The sequence below is a fragment of the Lissotriton vulgaris genome, chromosome 2_1 (genome assembly GCF_964263255.1).
Source record: "Lissotriton vulgaris chromosome 2_1, aLisVul1.2, whole genome shotgun sequence".
Classification (NCBI taxonomy): Eukaryota; Metazoa; Chordata; class Amphibia; order Caudata; family Salamandridae; genus Lissotriton; species Lissotriton vulgaris.
Window position 1 is genome coordinate 623973964 of NC_141687.1, and position 20094 is coordinate 623994057.

At 44.8% G+C, this 20094-nt stretch overlaps 1 protein-coding gene across 1 annotated transcript; it reads left to right on the plus strand.

Moving 5' to 3' along the window:
* The first annotated feature begins 5891 nt into the window (after window positions 1-5891).
* LOC147730875 (antizyme inhibitor 2-like) lies at window positions 5892-19700 on the plus strand. Its single transcript, XM_086955737.1, has 11 exons — window positions 5892-6006; window positions 6706-6816; window positions 7496-7671; window positions 8521-8694; window positions 11254-11426; window positions 11608-11742; window positions 12755-12920; window positions 13162-13324; window positions 13760-13872; window positions 18060-18274; window positions 19291-19700. Exons 3-11 carry the CDS (start codon window positions 7573-7575, stop codon window positions 19433-19435), a joined length of 1383 nt encoding a protein of 460 aa, XP_086811863.1. The 5' UTR covers window positions 5892-6006; window positions 6706-6816; window positions 7496-7572; the 3' UTR covers window positions 19436-19700.
* The last annotated feature ends 394 nt before the right edge of the window (window positions 19701-20094 follow it).

The window sequence follows — 20094 nt, forward strand, 5'->3', positions numbered from 1 at the left end:
GTGTGTGAGAGTGGCACACAACACAATGTGCAACATTAAACTGTGGAACGGATGTGGGGTAAGACCACGTGCCGGCACAGTGTGCAACTTTAATCTGAGAAACAGATGTGGAGAAAGACCACTTGGAACATCTCATGTACATGAAATGTACATGAGATGTGGTGGTACCACATAAAACATTAAAAATTTCCTTCAAAGCATGTTGAGGGAATACCACATAAAATATCACAACCTTCCTCAAAACATGTTGAGAAGGAAATAACTACCCGTCATAAAAAATAAATAAATTTAAAGCTTAATAGCTTGTCGTAGCTAACAGTGCATAAAAATACATTTGAAGCTTAATAGCTTGGTGAGGCTAACAGTGCATAAAACATTAAAATCTTCCTCAAAACATGTTGATAACAAAATAACCACACATCATAAAACTACATTTAAAGCTTAATAGCTTTAAGACATTATACCATGCTTGCACCCACACGGCACATATAAAATTTAAACAATATATCCAAAATCATTTTTGAAAGAGACCACACATCTTTAAATAAGACCCGTATACATATAGCTAAAAAGCTTGGTGTGGCTATTCTATAAATGAGCAACTTGAGGCTCTTTAAACATTAAACCTAGAGAACACCTGTGGTTCTAAAAATGAGCAACTTGAGGCTCTTTAAACATTGAACATAGCGATAGAATATTAAAAAGTGGCAAAACAATAATTGGTTACTTAAGTATTTAAGTACTCTAACACCAATTTCAATTTAGAATCAAACAACTAGATACTTTCTAGTTAGAGTACATTAAGAGCAGTCCTCCAAAAACAACTAAATAAATAAAGTAGACACCATTGTCTGCAACTGAATTAAAAACCGGTGACTGAATCAACTCCTTGCGAAATGCTGTAGATCTTAACTTTTGATGAAATTAATTTGTGAACTGCAGACTTACTTGGAACTGCTGCTTGCCATAAACGATCAGAAGCAAAAACCTGAGAAATCAGCCTCAAGCAGCAATAAATCATAGTGTGCGGTGGATGGCTTTGAAGATACAGACGTGAATAACTTCTTGAATAGAGTGCACCTAACAGATTTGACAAGCGCTGTATGAAAAAGTTAAAAAACGTATAAGAAATAGGACTTACTCCATAAATTTAAAACATTTAGCGTGCGCATCGCTGAAGTAAGATGTGCTATATTTATATAAATAAAGACTAGCGTGCACATCGCTGAAACGAAGCGCTCTATGCTTACAACAAGTAGACATCCGACGCCTTCAACTTAAGATGCAACTAATTAACGCACCACAGAACAACAAAGAGAGCGAAGAACAAGAGGAAATAGACGTACCATAGAGAATCAGAGAGAGCTGAAGAGTAGATGAGAAAACATACTACATATACGTTCCAAAATTAAGCATATTGAAGATTCAATATTAGACATATTACTCATCATCCTCTCTAAACAAGAAAATAAAGAAAAGTTAAAGAATAGAAAGAGAGACCATCAATGGCAATACTTCTCACACTCACTGGCCAGGTAAGCTAGAAAAGGACAGCTCAGATCAGGAGAAAACGAATTGACAGAGAAGGAAAAGAGTAAACTTACTCAAACTTCTCTATCACATACAAGAAGAATGAAATACAAAAGAAAATTACAACTGGGCTATAGTGATAAAGACAAAACTATTACTGTAAATGAAAAACGCCCAGAATAACATAACCCATGCATTGCAGTGACTAAGACCCTACACCCGTAAAGGGTAAAACTTCGTTTATGCAAGGGAAACCTTGCATGTAGGAAAATTATGTGCACTGTTACAAAATTAAACTAAACCCACACTAAACATCTGCATAAAGGAAAAATGTGCACTATAGTGAGTAAACATATGAACTGAAATGCATAAAATGGTGGGAAGACCCAACAAACATACCTTAGGAAAGGCCAAAAATGTATGCATAAAATAAACACCTCGTGAAGGGATTTGTGTTGTGCACTGTAACGACGGGACTAAAATTCTTTAAGTGAAACTCTTCATGGAGTAAAAAAAAACAATCTGCACTGCAAAACAACAGTTTTGCATACTGTGAAAAAGAACTACTAAATAATGTGCACTGCAAAACAACATGACCATGTTTCCTGTAAACTTTGTATACTAAATTAACATGAGTATGTATTATTTGGGTTAGAACCCAAAATTGAACGAGTGAAACTCATGACTTCTCTTATGAAAGAAAAAAATAAATACTGCTCCAAACCTTAAGTTAAGGTATAAATGTAGGTCCAATATTGTACACTGAGGTCAATAAATAAATGAGACAAACCCTAAATACAGTAAACTAACAAGAAAATGACCACATTGTGAAAAAGCTTGTTGAAACAACTGAAACCTAAATATTGTGCACTGTGAACGAAAAGTAATATGCACTGTACGAGACTAAACTTAATTGTGCACAAATAACTGTAGAATGTCTAAAGACTGCGAAAACTTTTTACATAACAGTTGCAACATGTTGGAATGTATAACTAATTCGCAAATTATCAAAACAAAATACATGCTATTGATTAAACTAAGGTAATTGGTGTGCCTATCACCGCGATGATTGACAGGCGAAGCGTGAAATTACCTTGATAACATTGAAACGAATGTCTTTCAAAATTAATATATCTTGCAGTAGACCTCATGCATACGAAATAAATAATACTGTGAAATGTAAATAACTACTGTAAATAATAAATTAACAACTCAGGTCGCCGGTGAGCGACCTCTCACCCGGGGTCACTGTATAACGCTTCCTGCAGATGCCGCCGAGTTACTCCTAGTAGTTGTCGAATTCTGCCTGAATATTAAAATGTCAATAAGTTTTTGAGGAAAGTAACATCCATACTGCTGCTCCGTAGTTCTACCAAATAGTTCATTAGACTGCATCATGAGGAAAATTATGCGATGAATTCCATATATACACAGGTGAGAATGTCACCAAAAGAATAATAATTGCGGTGTTTCAGGCGCAGACTAATATCGATGAGACACACGTAATGAGAGACAGCTATTGTTATGGTAACCAGTAACAAACTTAAGATGGCCGCTGTGTCAGGCGTGATGACGTGAAGAGAGAGGTTTTGAACACCAACACTCCCGGAAGGTTCAGTGACGTCATCAGTCACAAACAGAGACAGCAGGAGAAGGACGGCTCCACACGGAAAATCCAACCGTCACTCAGCAGACGAACACCAGGTAAATAAGAGTCCACTTAGTAATCTCCTTAGCGTGCCACTCTTTTCCTCTGGAGCATTTATTTTACAAAAAGTACAGCGCTCCCTTTGCTTTAAAACTGGTGAAAACTCGAGTGTATTAAACACACAATACACGCAAAATAGGTTATTATAATTGAGACCAGTAGATGGCAGTAACGATCCTTCATTCAGTCCCACAAAGTAGTCAAAACGATGCGATTGTACACAAACTGTCAAATAAAACCTTGTGATCACATAAATGCTTGGCTCAAATGATTTTTAGTACGCTGTTGACGCTGTGGGTGAGTTAAAGAACTAGGCGAGGCGCAGAGATAAATTAGATTGACGTTAAAGTCAGAATAAAACGGTGAAATGAAAATTCAGGCAGTCTCTATATACTTAAACACAGAAAGCGCAGATACTTGAAGGTACAGTAAAATGATGATAGGCTCTCCTGTTTCGTAAATTCAGAATGTTAATGAGGAGAGACTTTTTTTACCTTAATAAAATTCACCGCTGTAGACAGGTTGTGGTTGTGAAGTAGTGTGGCTCACTGGTTAGAGGCGGCAGACCCGAGAGCAGAGGACGGCCCGGGACCAGGGTTCGATTCCCGGCGCGGCAGGTTTCTGGGCCAGGGTCAGCGGACTCGATAATTCTCTCGCCTCTGTGCCCACTCTGATCAGCGATCACACTCTGCAACTCTGGGCATTAGCTTGCCTCATCTTCACTAACGGCCCCACCAGACGGCCGGGGATGCCTGGTCTCACCCTGGAGATACCCATTAACCAGATCGCTGCTGTGCATTTTCCCCTCCTGTGCTGGAAAGTGTGATTTTGGATCTTTCAGCTCGTCATCAGCACAGCTCCACTGTGCCTCATGACGAGCTGAGCTCGTCATGAGCATGGAAGGGGTTAAGGGACCATCTCTCAGGGAAGCCAGGAAGGGTTTCGCAGCGGTCGAAGCGCCTTGGGACCCTACGGGTAAGTAGTGCGCTATATAAATGCCAATACATACATTTCTTGTTGACTCTCACTGAGGGCACAGCACAGGAACCAACTTGAAGTACGATGAGGGCGACCGGTGAAGAGGTCACCGGTGGGGTTCTTTGTGCCGGTACTCTTGAAGTGCTTGTAAGAGGTTTCCTTTTCCATCTAGTTCCTTTTCTTTATTTTTAAAGTATAAATCCTTTTCATTCCGTTTCGTTCCGTTTCATTTTTCTTTAAAAGTCTTTTGTAAATTAATGCGTAGGTCCGTTTCCAAATCGTCGCCAGATGTAAAGATAATATTATGATGTCCACTCGTTGTTGGTAACTTCAAGTATGTTTATTATAAATTGAAGTTACAGGAAATAAAGTATATAAATTACGAAACCCCACCAGGAGCCGCCTGTATGCAGCTCAGCCCATAGACCAACTGACAACCATCCATTCCAACATTCTAACACCCAACATTCCAACACGCACATATCCTGGCTGAGCAGTACATTACACTGGGGCAACTTGTTCTCACAACAGACCTTTTGTATACAAAGTCATTTGTGAAGTTTGACATAGTTTTGCAATATTCGATGCTTCCAATAAACATGATGTTAACATCACCGGAAATATATATTTGTCATGGTGTGCTCTAGTTCTCTACTTTGTTACAAAAATTATTCCATAGAGCCTTTTTTTAGAAAATATAATCAGCAATTAGTCAGAAAACAACCTATTTTACCTCTGTCTTTAAACGTACATGAAATGTGACAAGATAAAACAGCATTTAAAGGTATCTTTAAGGCTCACTCACCCTTATGAACTCCAGCATGGTTATTTTTTGGCAATCCCTCAAAATAAAACTAGCAGCCGATTTACCAAACATTTCTAAAAACATCTTGATTTAAGTGCCCATTCTTCTTTATTTTGCCTAAAGTACGTTCACTATACAACATAGATAGATTTCAGCAGCATTAAAACCAGTCTGTTAATACTTGATTTCTCCACTGTAAACAACCACATTTAGAGCTTTTATAAATGTAATTCCATGTTGTACTTCAACATGGCTAACTTAAAGATGGAATACACGCACGTACGCACGCTCACGGAGCACGCACGAGACCAACTTTACAAACACCACACCGAAATAAAAACACAATATTTAGAAAGGCAATAGATCTGGCAAAGGCGAGACCAATTGGCTTGGCTAATGTTTTTTAGAACGCTTACGTACTCTTGGCTTCATAGCTCTTAGTCTGTGATCAAATTGGGCTATTTTGTAATTGTTATTGCTATGGGTTCATCGTTGACTGTCTGTATTTTATTCTATGAAATGTTTTAAGATGCTTTCTTTTGTGGCTGGTACTCAGCCGAATAAAGATTTTGACTGACTGCGACCTCTTACGTATGCTGGTCGATAGACCGCGGACAAGGGCGTGGTCAGTCGGTAGAATCCAATGGGGTTCTCGGAAGAGGCGAGGCGCGTGCTGTCTTTAGTGCTCTATAGGATGACGCAACTTCTGTTTTGGGCACGGTTCCGGTAGAACAGCCGAAAGACCGCACTTCGGGAAAAGGCGTGTCCCAGTCATTTGGATTGCCCAATTGGATGTCCCAGCGCCGCTTGAAGGGGCGGTCCGTTGCCCTGGAGACGCATGTGAGTCAGAGTCGCGCATCGTATATAATGGCTAGACAAGACCCTCTGAAACCAGAAAGCCGGGAGCGGCGGACCAGGATCTGGTTTGGTGAAGGAGTGGGAAGGGCACCCATGGGGCAGATAGACCGAGTCAATGCAGTCTAAGGTAAGCTCGAGATAAAAGGGAGGACTGTGAGATGCGAAGAGGCTACAGTGGATTGTGGGCATGGAATGGGACTAGGATGAAGAGGGAGCAACAGTTGATGATGTGTATGGCATTAGTGAGAAGGCTACAGGAGGTGTGGAGAGGCGGCGAATGGAATTGTGGAGTGTGTAAGAGGGCAACTGTGGGCTGCTGTTTACTTCATGTCGGAAGAGCAATTTTTATCCTAGGACTTGCACTGGTGCTTTCTAGGATTTGCAACCTCTCTTCAGATTAACTAAATAGAGCGCTGTCACCGGTGGACGATGGCTTGTAAAATACATTTCTGAACTCGATGCACACACAGTGTCTGACAGTCTGACTGACTTGTGCTAAATGCAAAGCGAGCCTTCTATGTGCACAGCTGTGACGGACGCACTGCAGATGTGAGGAGCTTGTTGCGTGTTCTGAAGGGGGTGTTTGAACGATCGAGCAGGGCGTACTCTGATGTAGCAGTGAAGGGTATCCAATCCACAGTAGCACAAACGAACGTATATGGTCGACTGGCGTAGACTGAGGGCTGTGGGGCGGCGCGCGGCTGGATAGCGCAGACATGTGAGCACGGGTCACTCCAGCGAGAGAGGGAGCTCGCCTGCTGTGCGTGTGGATACTTGGAAGCATCCGCCCGATGGTATTTGACTGACTTTCTCTTTCTTCCTGCAGGGAGTACAACGCGCCAGCAGTGGTGTCTGCATTCACACCTCTGGGTGCGGCAAGGTGTCAGAATTCACTGCTGAGCCCCCCTGGGGCCAGGGCTGACTCACACTCCTCACGGTGAGTGCGGCCTCCGGGCCTTATTGAATGAGTGATGGGCAACTGATGTTGTGGATTTTGATACTGACAGTCATATGAAAGGCTACCCATATCGCAAGTAGATAATTTCTACTCTAGTCACCTCAAGACACCCAGGCAAAGGACGGTGAAAGCAATGACGTGGTCAGTTACCAGCTTATTTTTATGTTGGTAAACAACTTAATTTCTGCATTGCTTCATTTTCTTCTGCAGAATAGGGTGGTTGGTGCAAGACCTAATTCCTTCCACTACTGTAAAGTACTAGCTCTTCAGGGCAGAAGACAATTGGGAGACGTATCTCTTTTCCAGTGCGATTCTGCTAGGAGGCTTTTGCATTGCCTTTAGCTCTGTGGATTAGTGAAGTCTGCCCTCAGGGTCCCCCTATCCCATGGCTGCCAGAAGTGCTACTCAAGCAGGGTGTGAAGTCAAAGCTGAGGGCAGATGCTGTGGAGCTGCGCCTGGGATGGGTTCTCCGAGGGTAATCATGGGGACGTTAGATACTATTGAATGGATGCAACATGGCTGCTAGCAAGAACTTTAGATACTTATGAATGGAGGCAACATGGCTGCTAGCAAGAACTTTAGATACTTATGAATGGGTGTTGGGACTTCATGAGGAATGATTGTCTGTTCTGAACCCTTTCTTCTCTCTGTTTTGCAGTTTGTTGCATACTTAGAACCCCTACACTAGAGATAGGTTTTTGATTGTCCTGCCGGAGGCACAAGCTCTGCTCCATCATGTTTCCGTACATCCATGACTCTGACTTCATTATGCTGGAGGAGGGGTTTGTGGCCCGAGATCTGATAGACCGCATGATCCACGCAGTCTCTGACACAGTAAGTGTTTGCAGCCACTCTTTGTTATGAGTTGCATTGAGAGGAGGGATTCTAGTTCAAACATCCTACTTTGCTTCAAACCCTCTTGTCTGTCTTTCCCCAATGCTCCCTTTTACAGGTGTTTGGGTTTGATGATATTGATATCTTAACTAACACCCAAAGTAAATTCCTCCCTGTGTCTGTATCTCCTTACATCTCAACAAGAGTGAGGTGTGGGTTTTGTACACCAGAGAGTACTTATGTCTTTGTCCCCTGAAACAGATCTTGTCATTGTCTACCATCCCCCTCGGTACAGTCTTGTACTCACCTGACAAGTGGCCCTTTGCAACATTACATTTCTAGCCAGTCTTATGTGAGATTGTTTTCTTTCTGATTCGTATGTTATGGTGCTTTGTTACATGTACTTGGGGGCCAGTAACATGACCCCAAGACTCAGAATTTAAATCACCATTTTTTTAATGCAACCTCTGGAAGGAGCCGTCATACATGACATGTCGCTCTTGACAGCTAGTGAGTGTGGAGGGAGTTGGGTTTCCCCTAGGTGTCATTCTGAGATGGCTGGAGTGAGTCGGAGTTGAAACAGCTTAGTAGCAGCAACCTCTTAGTAGACTCTCTATCTGTGGTGCCCAGCCTCGCTTTTTGTAACGGTATACTTTGGGTGCAGAAGTGGGTAAACTGTCAGGACACACTCATTATTCCAATAAGATCCAGCACAGGTGGGTGCACATTCTTTACCCCACCACTGGGTGGTATGCTGCACCACCAGCGACTTTGAATATGTGCTCTGACGGGGTATTGTGCATTTTACTGACGTGTTTCTTGTTTAAATATGTTTTTCCCACTTTCCAGGATGATACAGATGCCTTTTTTGTGGCCGACCTTGGAGACGTGGTGAAGAAGCACCTTCGCTTCTTGAAGGCCCTTCCCCGTGTCAAGCCTTTCTATGCTGTTAAGTGTAATAGCAGTCGAGGGATTGTGCAGACCCTAGCAGAGCTAGGAGCCGGGTTCGACTGCGCCAGTAAGGTAATGCATGGGTACACTTGATGGTCCTTCTCAGGGTTGTTTATGGGTGGGTCAGACCTGTACTGCCCCAGGTTCAGGATCTGTTTTTTTTATGGTTCGCTTTAATAAGCCAATATTACAGTACTAAAATTGACTGTAGACCGTTTAAGGGGTTGAAAATCAGAACAGAATGTCAAGTAAGCAGGACGCTCTTTGGAAGAGGGAACATCTGCCTAGGGATTTTGCAACATTATATGCATACACTAACAGAAAAGCCAAGTTGTAGTAGACCAAACGAAACACTAGTACATATTCAATGAAAATAATGGAAGCGTTTTAAGGATTATGACCCAAATTAACATAGAAGTCACGCAACTCAGGCCAGAAAGTAAAGTTGTTGTACTGTGTTGTGCAAACGGGAAAAGCAGAATAGGGCCATATCACTAAGTTGTGGCATTTGTCTGCTTCACCCCAGCCACACTTTAGACAGCAGGCGCCATGTAGACACCCTAGTGCAAGGGTGTCTGCATTGCCTAAAGCATAGTTTTTGTACTGGAAGGCGTCCCTTCCAATACAAATGCTAAGCTTTAAGGCTTTTCCTGCTTGGCATGTGTGCTGCACAATGTAGCACACATGCAAAGTGGGGAAAACAAAGAGAAATGAAGACATTTGTTATGCCTACCTCGGAGGCTCAGGATTTTGGCCAAATCCTTGGCTCTAGTTTTTTGTAGATAAAGATGTGCTTCAAAACCCATGTACCAGCCATGGAATTCCCCCTAGAAGCAAAGTAATCCAAAGCAGCGCTTTGTGCATGTTTGGGTTACGATCCAACGCAAATTGTGATTTGTGTAGAATTGTAAATGTCGCCTGAACACTTTGCATCAGGTTTGCGTTAGAAACTTAATGTAAACCTAGCGCATAGTTTTGGTAAATGTCGACCTATGTGTGTACAGAGGCAAAACTGAAGTCTATGAAGGATAGAGGGAAGTAGTCTGCTGACTGGGGACCTGAAAATGACCCCAAAAGAGGATCAGAGGTGTGGGTTACATATTGGTGACAATAGTATTATGATCTTTCGCAGAGGACTTCAAGCGTGTAGAGAGGGCGATAGCTTGCCAAGCTGGCATGTCTACAATCTGAAGGGGCTCTCATGATAACTAAACAAAGCACCTCAGTTTTTTCGAAATGTCCGGTGGTGGCAGGTCACCATTATACCAACATACACTTGATAAAACTGCTCTTTTGTGCTAAATTTCCATCTCCTATTTTAAAGATGACCACTACAAACACTCTATCCAAAGGTGCTGGGCTTTGCTGGCCAGTGATGGGTTGTACTAGTCCCTGTTGGTCAGGTATGAGGTTGCCAGGTGTGTTTTGGTTACTGTCACATGCAGCAGAGCTTCATTTGGTATTTGTTTCGGGCCTGGTTTATCCAGTCCATGTCTGCCTGGCACCTTCTGAACAGTTGGTTACATGCTGCATATCTCCCGTAGGTGGCTCCCCAAGTCCCGCACTAGAATGTGTTTTTCCTGGCTTTGTAGATCCTTCTACTGGCTCAGCTCAGCCTTAGTACATCTGCTGCCTTTGTGTGGAATATTCACTACTTTAACCTCCTTCATTTGGAGGGATCTGGGGGCATATTACCAAAGGTGGCGATATTGAATTATCGCCGGTTTAGCGTCCGTTTTCGGCCGCTAAGCGGCAATAATTCTATCGCTTTATTACCAAGCTGTTGCTAACTGATGTTAGCGACAGTTTTAGGCGATAGCGAGTGGTTTGGGGCCCACTTTGCATGTCAGCGATATTTATCGCTAATGACATGCAAAGTGGGCGTTCCCAACCTGTTAGCGAATGAAACAGTCGCTAACCTCGCTATCTCCTATTACCAACACAGGCGTAGCAATGGAAATATTCCCGCTATCGCCATAAACTAATACCTGCTCTGACCAGTTCTTAGCCATGTTATCCAATGGGAGGTGGATAACATGGCTAAGAGCATTTGATCGCTAATGCATGAATATCGCTGATTTTTCAGCGATATTCATGCATTTTGCATGATTTTTATCGCTTTTGAGATAACCCTTGATAATAGCAAGGTATCTCAGCGATAAAAATCGTCAAAGCGCGGCGATAACATTATTGCCGCTAACCCTGCTTAGCGATAATTATTGCTATTTCTTGGTAATATGCCCCACAGTTCTGTTTTTGCACATTTATTTCCTGTAACTGTGTCTGCTCACTTAGTGTTGTTTATATCTCTCACAACTGCTTTCATGAGCACTCCTCTTGTACTGCTGTGTGTTTACCCAGCAGTCTCTCTAGTGGTAGAATTGCTCCTGCAAAACTAGTTCGTGATCAATGTCACAAGTTATCCTTTGAGTTTCAGTGCATGTGCATTATTGCTAGGAAAACAGTACCATTTTATCAAGCAACTACAACTCTACTCTTCAGCAGACCTTAAACTTCACAGCACCCACTCTGCACAAGAGACACAGCACTCTCCTTCCAGCCAGGTGCTTGCCCTCTGCTATCGTGCACAGACACCGCGCTCTGTTTAACTGTGCGTCTCTCTATTCACAGACAGAAATTGAGCTGGTTCAAAGCTTGGGCGTTCCAGCTCACCGGATCATCTATGCCAACCCCTGCAAACAGATCAATCAAATCAAGTACGCAGCCAGAAATGGAGTCCGCTTGATGACTTTTGACAATGAAGTTGAGTTAGCAAAGGTTGCCCGGACTCATCCCAATAGCAGGTAACATTGGATTTTTTCTAGCAATGTACTAGCGCAATACTCATGTCTCTAGCAGCCAGTTGTATGTTTGTCCTCGTGAATGTGAATTTTGAATTCAGGCACTCTGGTTCACTTTCCAGGATCCCTTATGCTCAGAGTGTTGGTTGGTAGACTCAAAGACTGCTTTTTTTAACTTTGTTAGGATGGTCCTCCGGATAACCACTGATGACTCTAAAGCATCTGGACGCCTGAGTGTGAAGTTTGGTGCTCCTCTCAAGGCCTGCAGGCACCTCCTGGAAGTGGCCAAGAGTCTGAATGTAGAGGTCGTTGGAGTGAGGTAAGGACCATGACTCTTGGGGTCTGTCTCCAAGCATGCTGCACGACACCAGGATACAGTACAATGTTGGAAGCCCGGCACTTTACTTCTGTATGTGTCTTCTTTTGCATCCACTACTAAAGCCACAGCTGACACATTTTACTTAGGCTTACAATATGCCCTACAGCTGCCATCAGTGGGAGCATCCATGATGTGAGCCTTTCTCCCGGGACTGTAAGGATCCCTTTTCTGGGAACTGACTAACGGGGCAGCGCAACGCACACTAGCTGGTAACTATATTGCACCAGCAATGGATTGCTTCAAATTCTTGTTTCATTTCACTCAAGGACTGGATAGGGTCCCACACATCCTCAGAGGAATGCATAGCTACAAAGCGCTCACCAGATTTCTTTTTGTGATGTACAAGGAATTTGAAAGAGGGACTATTTAAAGACCTCATTCATTCCTTGCAATCATAGGGGTTGCTCCTGATTCAGTGCTGCGTGTTCAGTGGTTGTAGAACACGACAAGGTGTGGCTTTGAGTTTTGCATGTGAGCTAGTGTTGTGTTGACAGTCTTCCCTTTTGTGGCTGTGTCGTGTTCCTCACTTCCTCACATGTGACCTTTGCATGTGATGTAGGACATTATAGCCGATGTGCTTCTGGGGCTGGGTCTCCCCGGAATATTGGTGACCTTTGCTTGCCATGTTGGGCTAGGTCAGCTGTACAACAATTGTGAAGGTTGCTATGCTGCATGTGCAATATCTGTAGCGCAGGAACATACCAAAGGGGGTACTGCCTCTGATGCTACTAGGGATTAAGTGTCCTATTAATATAAGCATGTGCCTCAGGTTGCTTCTTTTTACTATATTTGTGCGTTTATTTAAAAAATAAACACTTGTAAACTAGAGTTGCAAATGTACCTTTTAGTCCGAATACACTATTGCGCATCGTAATTGTTTGCAGTGCTGCATGCTAAAGAAGGGCAGTAGCATGAGCAATGACACTAAAAGGGTGGTCTTTTTACTGTTCAGCTTCCATGTAGGTACCGGCTGCACGGTCCCACAGACATTTTCCCAGGCCATCGCTGACGCCCGACTGGTCTTTTCTATGGCGGAAGAGCTTGGCTTCAAGATGCATTTGCTAGATATTGGTGGCGGATTCCCTGGGACAGAGGATGCCAAAGTCCGCTTTGAAGAGGTATGAATTGGTCAGATTATGTATGGTGCTTTGAGGGCCTATATGGTGTGGTGGGTATGTGTGTGTTTTTTTTGTTTTTTTTGTTTTTATGCAGTGTTTTTTGTATGAAATCCTTCACCTGCAGGTAACTGGTGCCAGGATCTTGTAGTCTCGATCCCAGGCTGAACATGTCTAGTATTAAATAAATACTGATTATTGTTGATAATGTGATGTCTCATCTAATTCCCCCGTCTCCCATCAGATTGCAGCTGTGATTAACCCTGCGTTGGACACATATTTCCCAGAAGGCTGCGGGGTGGAGATCATAGCAGAACCCGGACGGTACTACGTGGCGTCAGCCTTCACCTTAGCTGTCAGTATAATAGCAAAGAAGGAAGTACCCCTGGAGCAGCCTGGCTCTGAAAGTAAGTTTACATTGTAGTCTGGACTGGGATTTAGTCAAGCGTTACTTTGAGTGATAGTACAGGGGTGCAAGTGTGGTATGGAAGAGATATCACTGAGAGAGGACTCCGACCATCTAATCGCCTGCCTCATCCCCAAGTAGGAAGTCCAAATTCTGGGTGGACTCTGTGTGGGTGTGTCTGCATGGTTTCAGGTGGGCCAACCTGTGCCTCTGCTGTATGTGAGGGAGATGTCTGTTTTTTTCGACCCAACGTTTCCTGGTGTAAGTGTCATCTTGTAGCCATGCTTGCTCCCATAATGCCTTGCCACCTCACCTCCGGTTTTAGAAACTGGGCTAATGAATTGCTGTGTCCTTTTGTTCTTGTTCCCTTCATCCCTCCTTATGTTGGGCTTGGGAGCAGGAGAACCTTTCTCTAACTGTCTATGTCTCTCTCCAGATGACGAGAATTGTAGCAAAAAGACCTTCATGTACTACCTTAACGATGGGGTGTATGGATCCTTCAACTGCATCTTCTTTGACCACGCCCAGCCTAAACCCATCCTGCACAAGGCAAGTCAGACTCTGGATTTATGCCCCTGCAATAAATGCACAACTCTGTATGTCTCATTTCATTGGCTTTTAAGTACCGGTCACCGCTCTTATCGTATGAATGAAAGCTCCCACAGCAGTTTCAGAGTTACATAGTGTATACATAGTGGCCCTCTGCCTTTTTTTTTCTTTCATTCTAATTTACTCGCTGACACTACACATCAAGGTCGGGCTGGAAAAGAAAATAGGCCAGGGAACAATCCTAAAGTGGCCCCCATTAGAGAATCAGATGGCTAAAAAAAAAGTAGCCCGCATTTGCAACTAGGGAAGCTATGAACTTGTAGGACCATGCTGCATAGTTGTTATGCAAGACTTCATGGATTTGTGCTTGCTACAAGCAATGTTTGTGGAATTGTCAGGAAATCAGTAGCACCAAACCAGACCATAAAACAGGCCCACAAACCTCCAAAAAGCCAGCTCACACACCGATTCTTCAGGTCAGTCCGAGCCTGCTAGTGCTGCACATCCCATGGTAGGTCTGGCTCGACCCTGGCACGCTGCTCTCAATGGAAGGCATCTCATGTTAAATGATATACGACTGACGGGTTCTTAGTAGGCATTGGCCATGCTTTCAGTTTCCTTACATGCGGTGCCAGGTGGACTGCTTTTTGGAACACAGACCACTATATGACAGAGAAGAAAATGAGAAAAGCGGGAGAGATTTTAAGAGACTTAACCAACTGAATAGTTAGAAGAATTAAACACGACGTTATCCGTATTCATTTTTGCAGAGGGCGCTGCATACGTGTCGATTGGACAAGTTAACTGCAATATTAGTACCATAGCCAGTCATTCATGTTCATGCCCACCCCGTGCCCTTTTCTAGGGTGACCAACTGGCATTGGTGAAAATTCAGGACGGTGAGTGTAAAAATTCAGGACAAAGGGTCAAAATTCAGGACACAAATTCAGGACAGGAGGTCAAAATTCAGGACAAAACTTTAGGACAATAGGTACGTTTTACAGACACATCAGAGGTCGCGCAATAGTATATAAGTAAGTCCAGCCATTTCCAAATATATTCAACCATTTGCAAACCTATCCATCATGTATCCTTCCATCTATCATTTCACTCATCCATCCCTTCATCCATCCGCTCATCCATCCTTTCACTCATCCTCCATTATCCATCCATCCATTCACCCTTTCACCCTATCCATCTGTACACTTATCCATCCACTCTTCATCCGATCCATCCATTCACTCATCCATTCAGCCATTTACCCTTTCACCAATCCAGCCATCCTTTCACTTACTAATCCTTCCACCCATCCACTCTTTTAGTCATCCATCCATCCTCCCTTTCTCTCTCCATCGACCCTTTCACTTAGCCTTCCTTCCACCCACCCATCCATCTACTCATTCACTCATGAATCCATCCATTGCCCCTATCACTCATCCATCTATCATTTCACTCCTTCACACATCGAATCATCCTTTTGTCCATCTACCCTCCCTTTCACTCACTCATCCATCCTTACACCCACCCTTTCACTCATATGTCCATTCATTCACCCTTGCACTTATCAATCCATCAATCCATCCATCATTTCACTCATCCACCTACCCCCCATCATCCACCCACCCACCCACCCACCATCCACCCACCCACTCATCCATCCTTTCACCCACCCACCATCCAATCCACTGATCCATCCTTTCACCCACCCACCATCCACCCACCCACTCATCCATCCATCCTTTCACCCACCCACCCACTCATCATCCATCCATCCATCCTTTCACCCACCCACTTATCCATCCATCCATCCTTTCACCCACTCTCCATCCATCCTTTCACTCACCCATCATCCATCCATCCATCCATCAGTCCTTCCCCTCATCATCCATCCATCTATCCATCCCCTCATCATCCATCCATCCTTCCCCTCATCATCCATCCATCCTTTTCCCTCATCATCCATCCATCCTTCCCCTCATTATCCACCCATCCTTTTCCCTCATCATCCATCCATCCATCCATCCATCTGTCCTTCCCCTCATCATCCATCCATCATTCCCCTCATCATCCATCCATCCTTTTCCCTCATCATCCATCCATCCTTTTCCCTCATCATCCATCCATCCATCCTTCCCCTCATCATCCATCCATCCTGCCCCTCATCATCCATCCATTCCCTCATCATCCATCCATCCATCCTTTCACCCACCCCCTCATCATCCATCCATCCACCAGTCCCCTCATCATCCATCCTTTCACCCACCCCCTCATCATCCATCCATCCATCCTTCCCCTCATCATCCATCCATCTATCCTTCCCCTCATCATCCATCCTTTCCCGTTATCCATCCATCCTTCCCCTCACCCATCCATCCCATCCATTTATCCTGCCCCTCATCCATCCATCCTTACCCTCCATCCATCCTTCTCCTCATCCATCATCCTTCCCCTCACCCATCCATCCCATCCATTTATCCTGCCCCTCATCCATCCATCCTTCTCCTCCATCCATCATCCTTCCACTCATCCATCCTTCCTTTCATCCATCCTTCCCCTCACCCATCGATCCATCCCATCCATTGATCCTGCCCCTCATCCATCCATCCTTCCCCTCCATCCATCATCCTTCCCCATATCCATCCTTCCTTTCATCCATCCTTTCCCTCACCCATCCATCCATCCCATCCATTTATCCTGCCCCTCATCCATCCATCCTTCCCCTCCATTCATCCTTCCCCTCATCCATTTATCCTTCCCCTCATCCATCCATCTTTCCCCTCCATCCTTCCCCTCCATCCATCATCCTTCCCCTCATCCATCTTTCCCCTCATCAATCATCCAGCTACCCTTCCACCCATACATCCAGCTATTTACATTTTCTCTCCATCCTTCCCCTCACTCATCAATCCATCTATCCTCTCTCATTATCCATTTATTCAATCTTTCATTCATCCATTCACCCTTTCACTAATTCATCCAGCCATTCACACATCCCTTCACTTACTTACTCGCCCACCTTTCCATATTAATTTTGAGCTGAGCCCTTTTGAGAAGAGGCCCATCAAGAACCTCACCCTCGCTGCAGGGGGAGTTCCAGGACTGGGACGGAAGCCATCCAGGGAGGAGACAGGATCCACCACAGGGGGGGGACAAGAGCCACCACAGGTGGGGGTGGACTGGAGCCACAACATGGGATACAGGAGCAGGAGTCATCACAGGAGAGGGAACGTGATCCACCAGGGTGGGCACAGGGGTGGGCATGCAGTATTCTAGTATCCTCTTGGGCTTCTCGTCCCCTCCTGCACAAGACAACGAGAAGACAGGCTCTCTGTCCAAAATGCCATCCCCCACTGTGATATACAGTACTTACAGGAGATACTCTAAGAGAACTGATTGAACTGATTGTCCTCCATACTTTGTTAATCAGTGTGGGTGCGATTGTGCCATTTCTTTATTGTATTACATTATGCATGTTTGAAGAACCGAGGTTTGCCTACAAATTAGTGACAGTAATTAAGCTCGGTGAAGAGAAGCAGGTGCTGCCTCGGTGTAATCAGGGGTGTAATCTGGCCGAGTCTAGGATGTTTGGGGCCCTGGGTAGAAATGGAATGTGTGAGGCCCCTCTAAATAGCAGATACAAGACGCATTCAGGGCTGTTTGCATGTGAATTGATGCCCCCTGCCCCTGAACCTGCAGCCCCTCCCTCTGTCACCTTCAAGCACCTCTTAACAGCTCATCAAGGGCTGGAGGTGTGAGGGTTGCCATCCCGCTGTGCCTCTACAGTGCTGCTGGGGGTCTGAGCTTTCATACAGCATCTGAGTCAAGAAGGGAGGTGGGGGCAAGCTGTGCCCGGTTAAAATTACGGACAAATGGCGTCCGTTAAAGAATCCTTCACGGACAACGGACAGACAGCCAAAATTACGGACTGTCCGTGAAATTTACGGACGGTTGGTCACCCTACCCTTTTCCCTCCACCCCTTCGTAATTGAAGATGTTAGATATTCAGACGTAGGAGCTGCCCCCTCTGCCTCCGTGCCTGAGCCTCTCTTTCGATTTACATTTTGTGACCTAACCTACAACAGTGCGTGTGTAATGAAGAAGCCACTCTGCTGCCTGCTTCCATGTCCTGTTCCAGTGCTTGTTGCTGTGGCCCAGTTCTGATCTCTGCCCCGTTTCCCTCCCTGCAGAAGCCCGCCCCGGACCAGCCCCTGCACGGCAGCAGCCTCTGGGGCCCCACCTGTGACGGCCTGGATCTCATCGCCGAGGGCCTGGAGCTGCCGGAGCTGCAGGTCGGTGACTGGCTCATCTTCGACAACATGGGCGCCTACACGGTGGCGGCCGCCTCCACCTTCAACGGCTTCCAGCATTCCCAGATCCACTACGCCATGCCCCGGCTGGACTGGTAAGGACCCCCGATTCGCACAGCTTTCTGTTCGTGGCCACACTAAAAGTGCAAAGGGCCTTTCTTTTTCCTTTCAAATGTAAAGTCGCTTTCATGACTCAGAAAACACGGTTATATACTCAAAGTCTTGTATTTTTCTCTCAGAAGGGTGGGGGCATTCCGTAGAAACAGCATCTCAGCACGTCACGTTCTCACCCTAGAAAAGAGTCGGTTTACTTTTGTTAAGGGCAGGTGTAAAACAATTTTGGAGATTAATTGCTGTTAATGACAATCAATCAATCAGGGGGTTTATACAGCGTGCTACTCACCGGTGGGGGGAGAGGGGGCTCCTACTCAGTCGAAGAGCAGGGTCTTGAGGGTCCTTTCTGACAGGAGGATCCCTGTGTGGGGATGGGAATGAACCCCCCAAATGTAGTGTCGCTCTGCGGGAGGAAATTGCACTCATGCGAATTGTTTCCCCATGTATGATTGTGTACTCTGACCTATGATGATGCACGAGGGCATCTATTTGCATGTGAGTAATTAGAATGGGAAAACTTTTTCAGGAGTATTCCCCAGAACCTGCAACAGAAAAGCTTTAATTTCGCTAAAATCGTACAGTTAACCTAAATGCAGGGTGAAGGGATACCTACCTATAAGTCATTTTTTGTGAGTTAAAATTAGATCTAATACAATGCATGGTAAACTTGGAGCATTCTCAGGACCCCGTCCCCCCTTATTTGGCGCCTCTTGCTTAGGATTGCACATCAGAGGTCACCACCTCTATTCCGTACCAATGCTTCAAGTCCCCTTAACACGGTGGCCCTATCTTGTGTGCACATCAGAACAACAGACAACACCTTTTTGATTCTCTCAGATAAGCGGTTCCTGCCCAGGGCACTATTTTAATCCCAGAAAGAAATGATGTGCTAAACAGGGGTCTCGAATGTTCCTCAACTATAAAGTAGCCCAGCACTCTGATGCCGGAAGTTTCGCACTAGTGGGCGCGCGACTAACGATCTCTCTCTGATTCTTAGGGATGTTGTGCAGCTGTTTCGCGAACGACTGTTGCAGCCCGGAGCCGAGGACCCCGAGAGCTTCCGCCCCCTGCTGTCCTGCGGGTCGGAGATCAGCAGGTGCCTGCACGTAGTCCCCTTCTTACCGACCACTGGAATCATCTGAGGGCCCTAGCCCAATGTAGAACAATACTGTAGCATTTTGGATATAAGCATCCTCCCTCCACGACCAAAGCCTCTGGCCTTCTACCTTAAGCTGTGACCAATTAATGCTGATGATCATTTTTTTTGGTTTTAAGTATGCAACATAAACGTGCACATGTTTATTCAGGACTTGTCTTTCTTCCACTCACAGAATAATGTATGTATGTGTGTTTTAGGGGGAAATGGGTTATTTTTCTACTGTAAAATAAAGACTTTATTTATGACCTCGCTTGTGTCTCAGCTGTTGTTTATCCTGTAGTGCTTTGAGTAAATATTGCACGTGCTGATGCAGACTCCCAAAGATCGCCGCGTCAATAGACATGTTATATGTACACTGGCCCCGCTTGACAGCCGCCATTGTAGCTCAGAATCTTGATGAGACTTGTTTGTCGCTTAGGGACCCCGTTGGCAAGGGCAGTGGTTATGAACAAGACAGACATGGGGATAGGAAATGTTCTACGACCAGCCTTTGCACAATAAAATTAACACCAGCCTGCTCTCACTTTGCATCACCAAACTTCCCCCCCACACATTTGAAAAGGGAGGTGTGACAAGCTTAATTTTTTATTTTTTTGGGAGTGTGCAAATCAAATTGTCACACTTTTAGAAATGTCGGAGGAG

Coding starts and splice junctions, on each gene's coding strand:
- LOC147730875 (XM_086955737.1), top strand. CDS start 7,573: ATGTTTCCGTACATCCATGACTCTGACTTCATTATGCTGGAGGAGGGG. Junction 8,695..11,253: donor GGTTCGACTGCGCCAGTAAG/GTAATGCATGGG, acceptor CTCTATTCACAG/ACAGAAATTGAGCTGGTTCA. Junction 12,921..13,161: donor CCAAAGTCCGCTTTGAAGAG/GTATGAATTGGT, acceptor GTCTCCCATCAG/ATTGCAGCTGTGATTAACCC.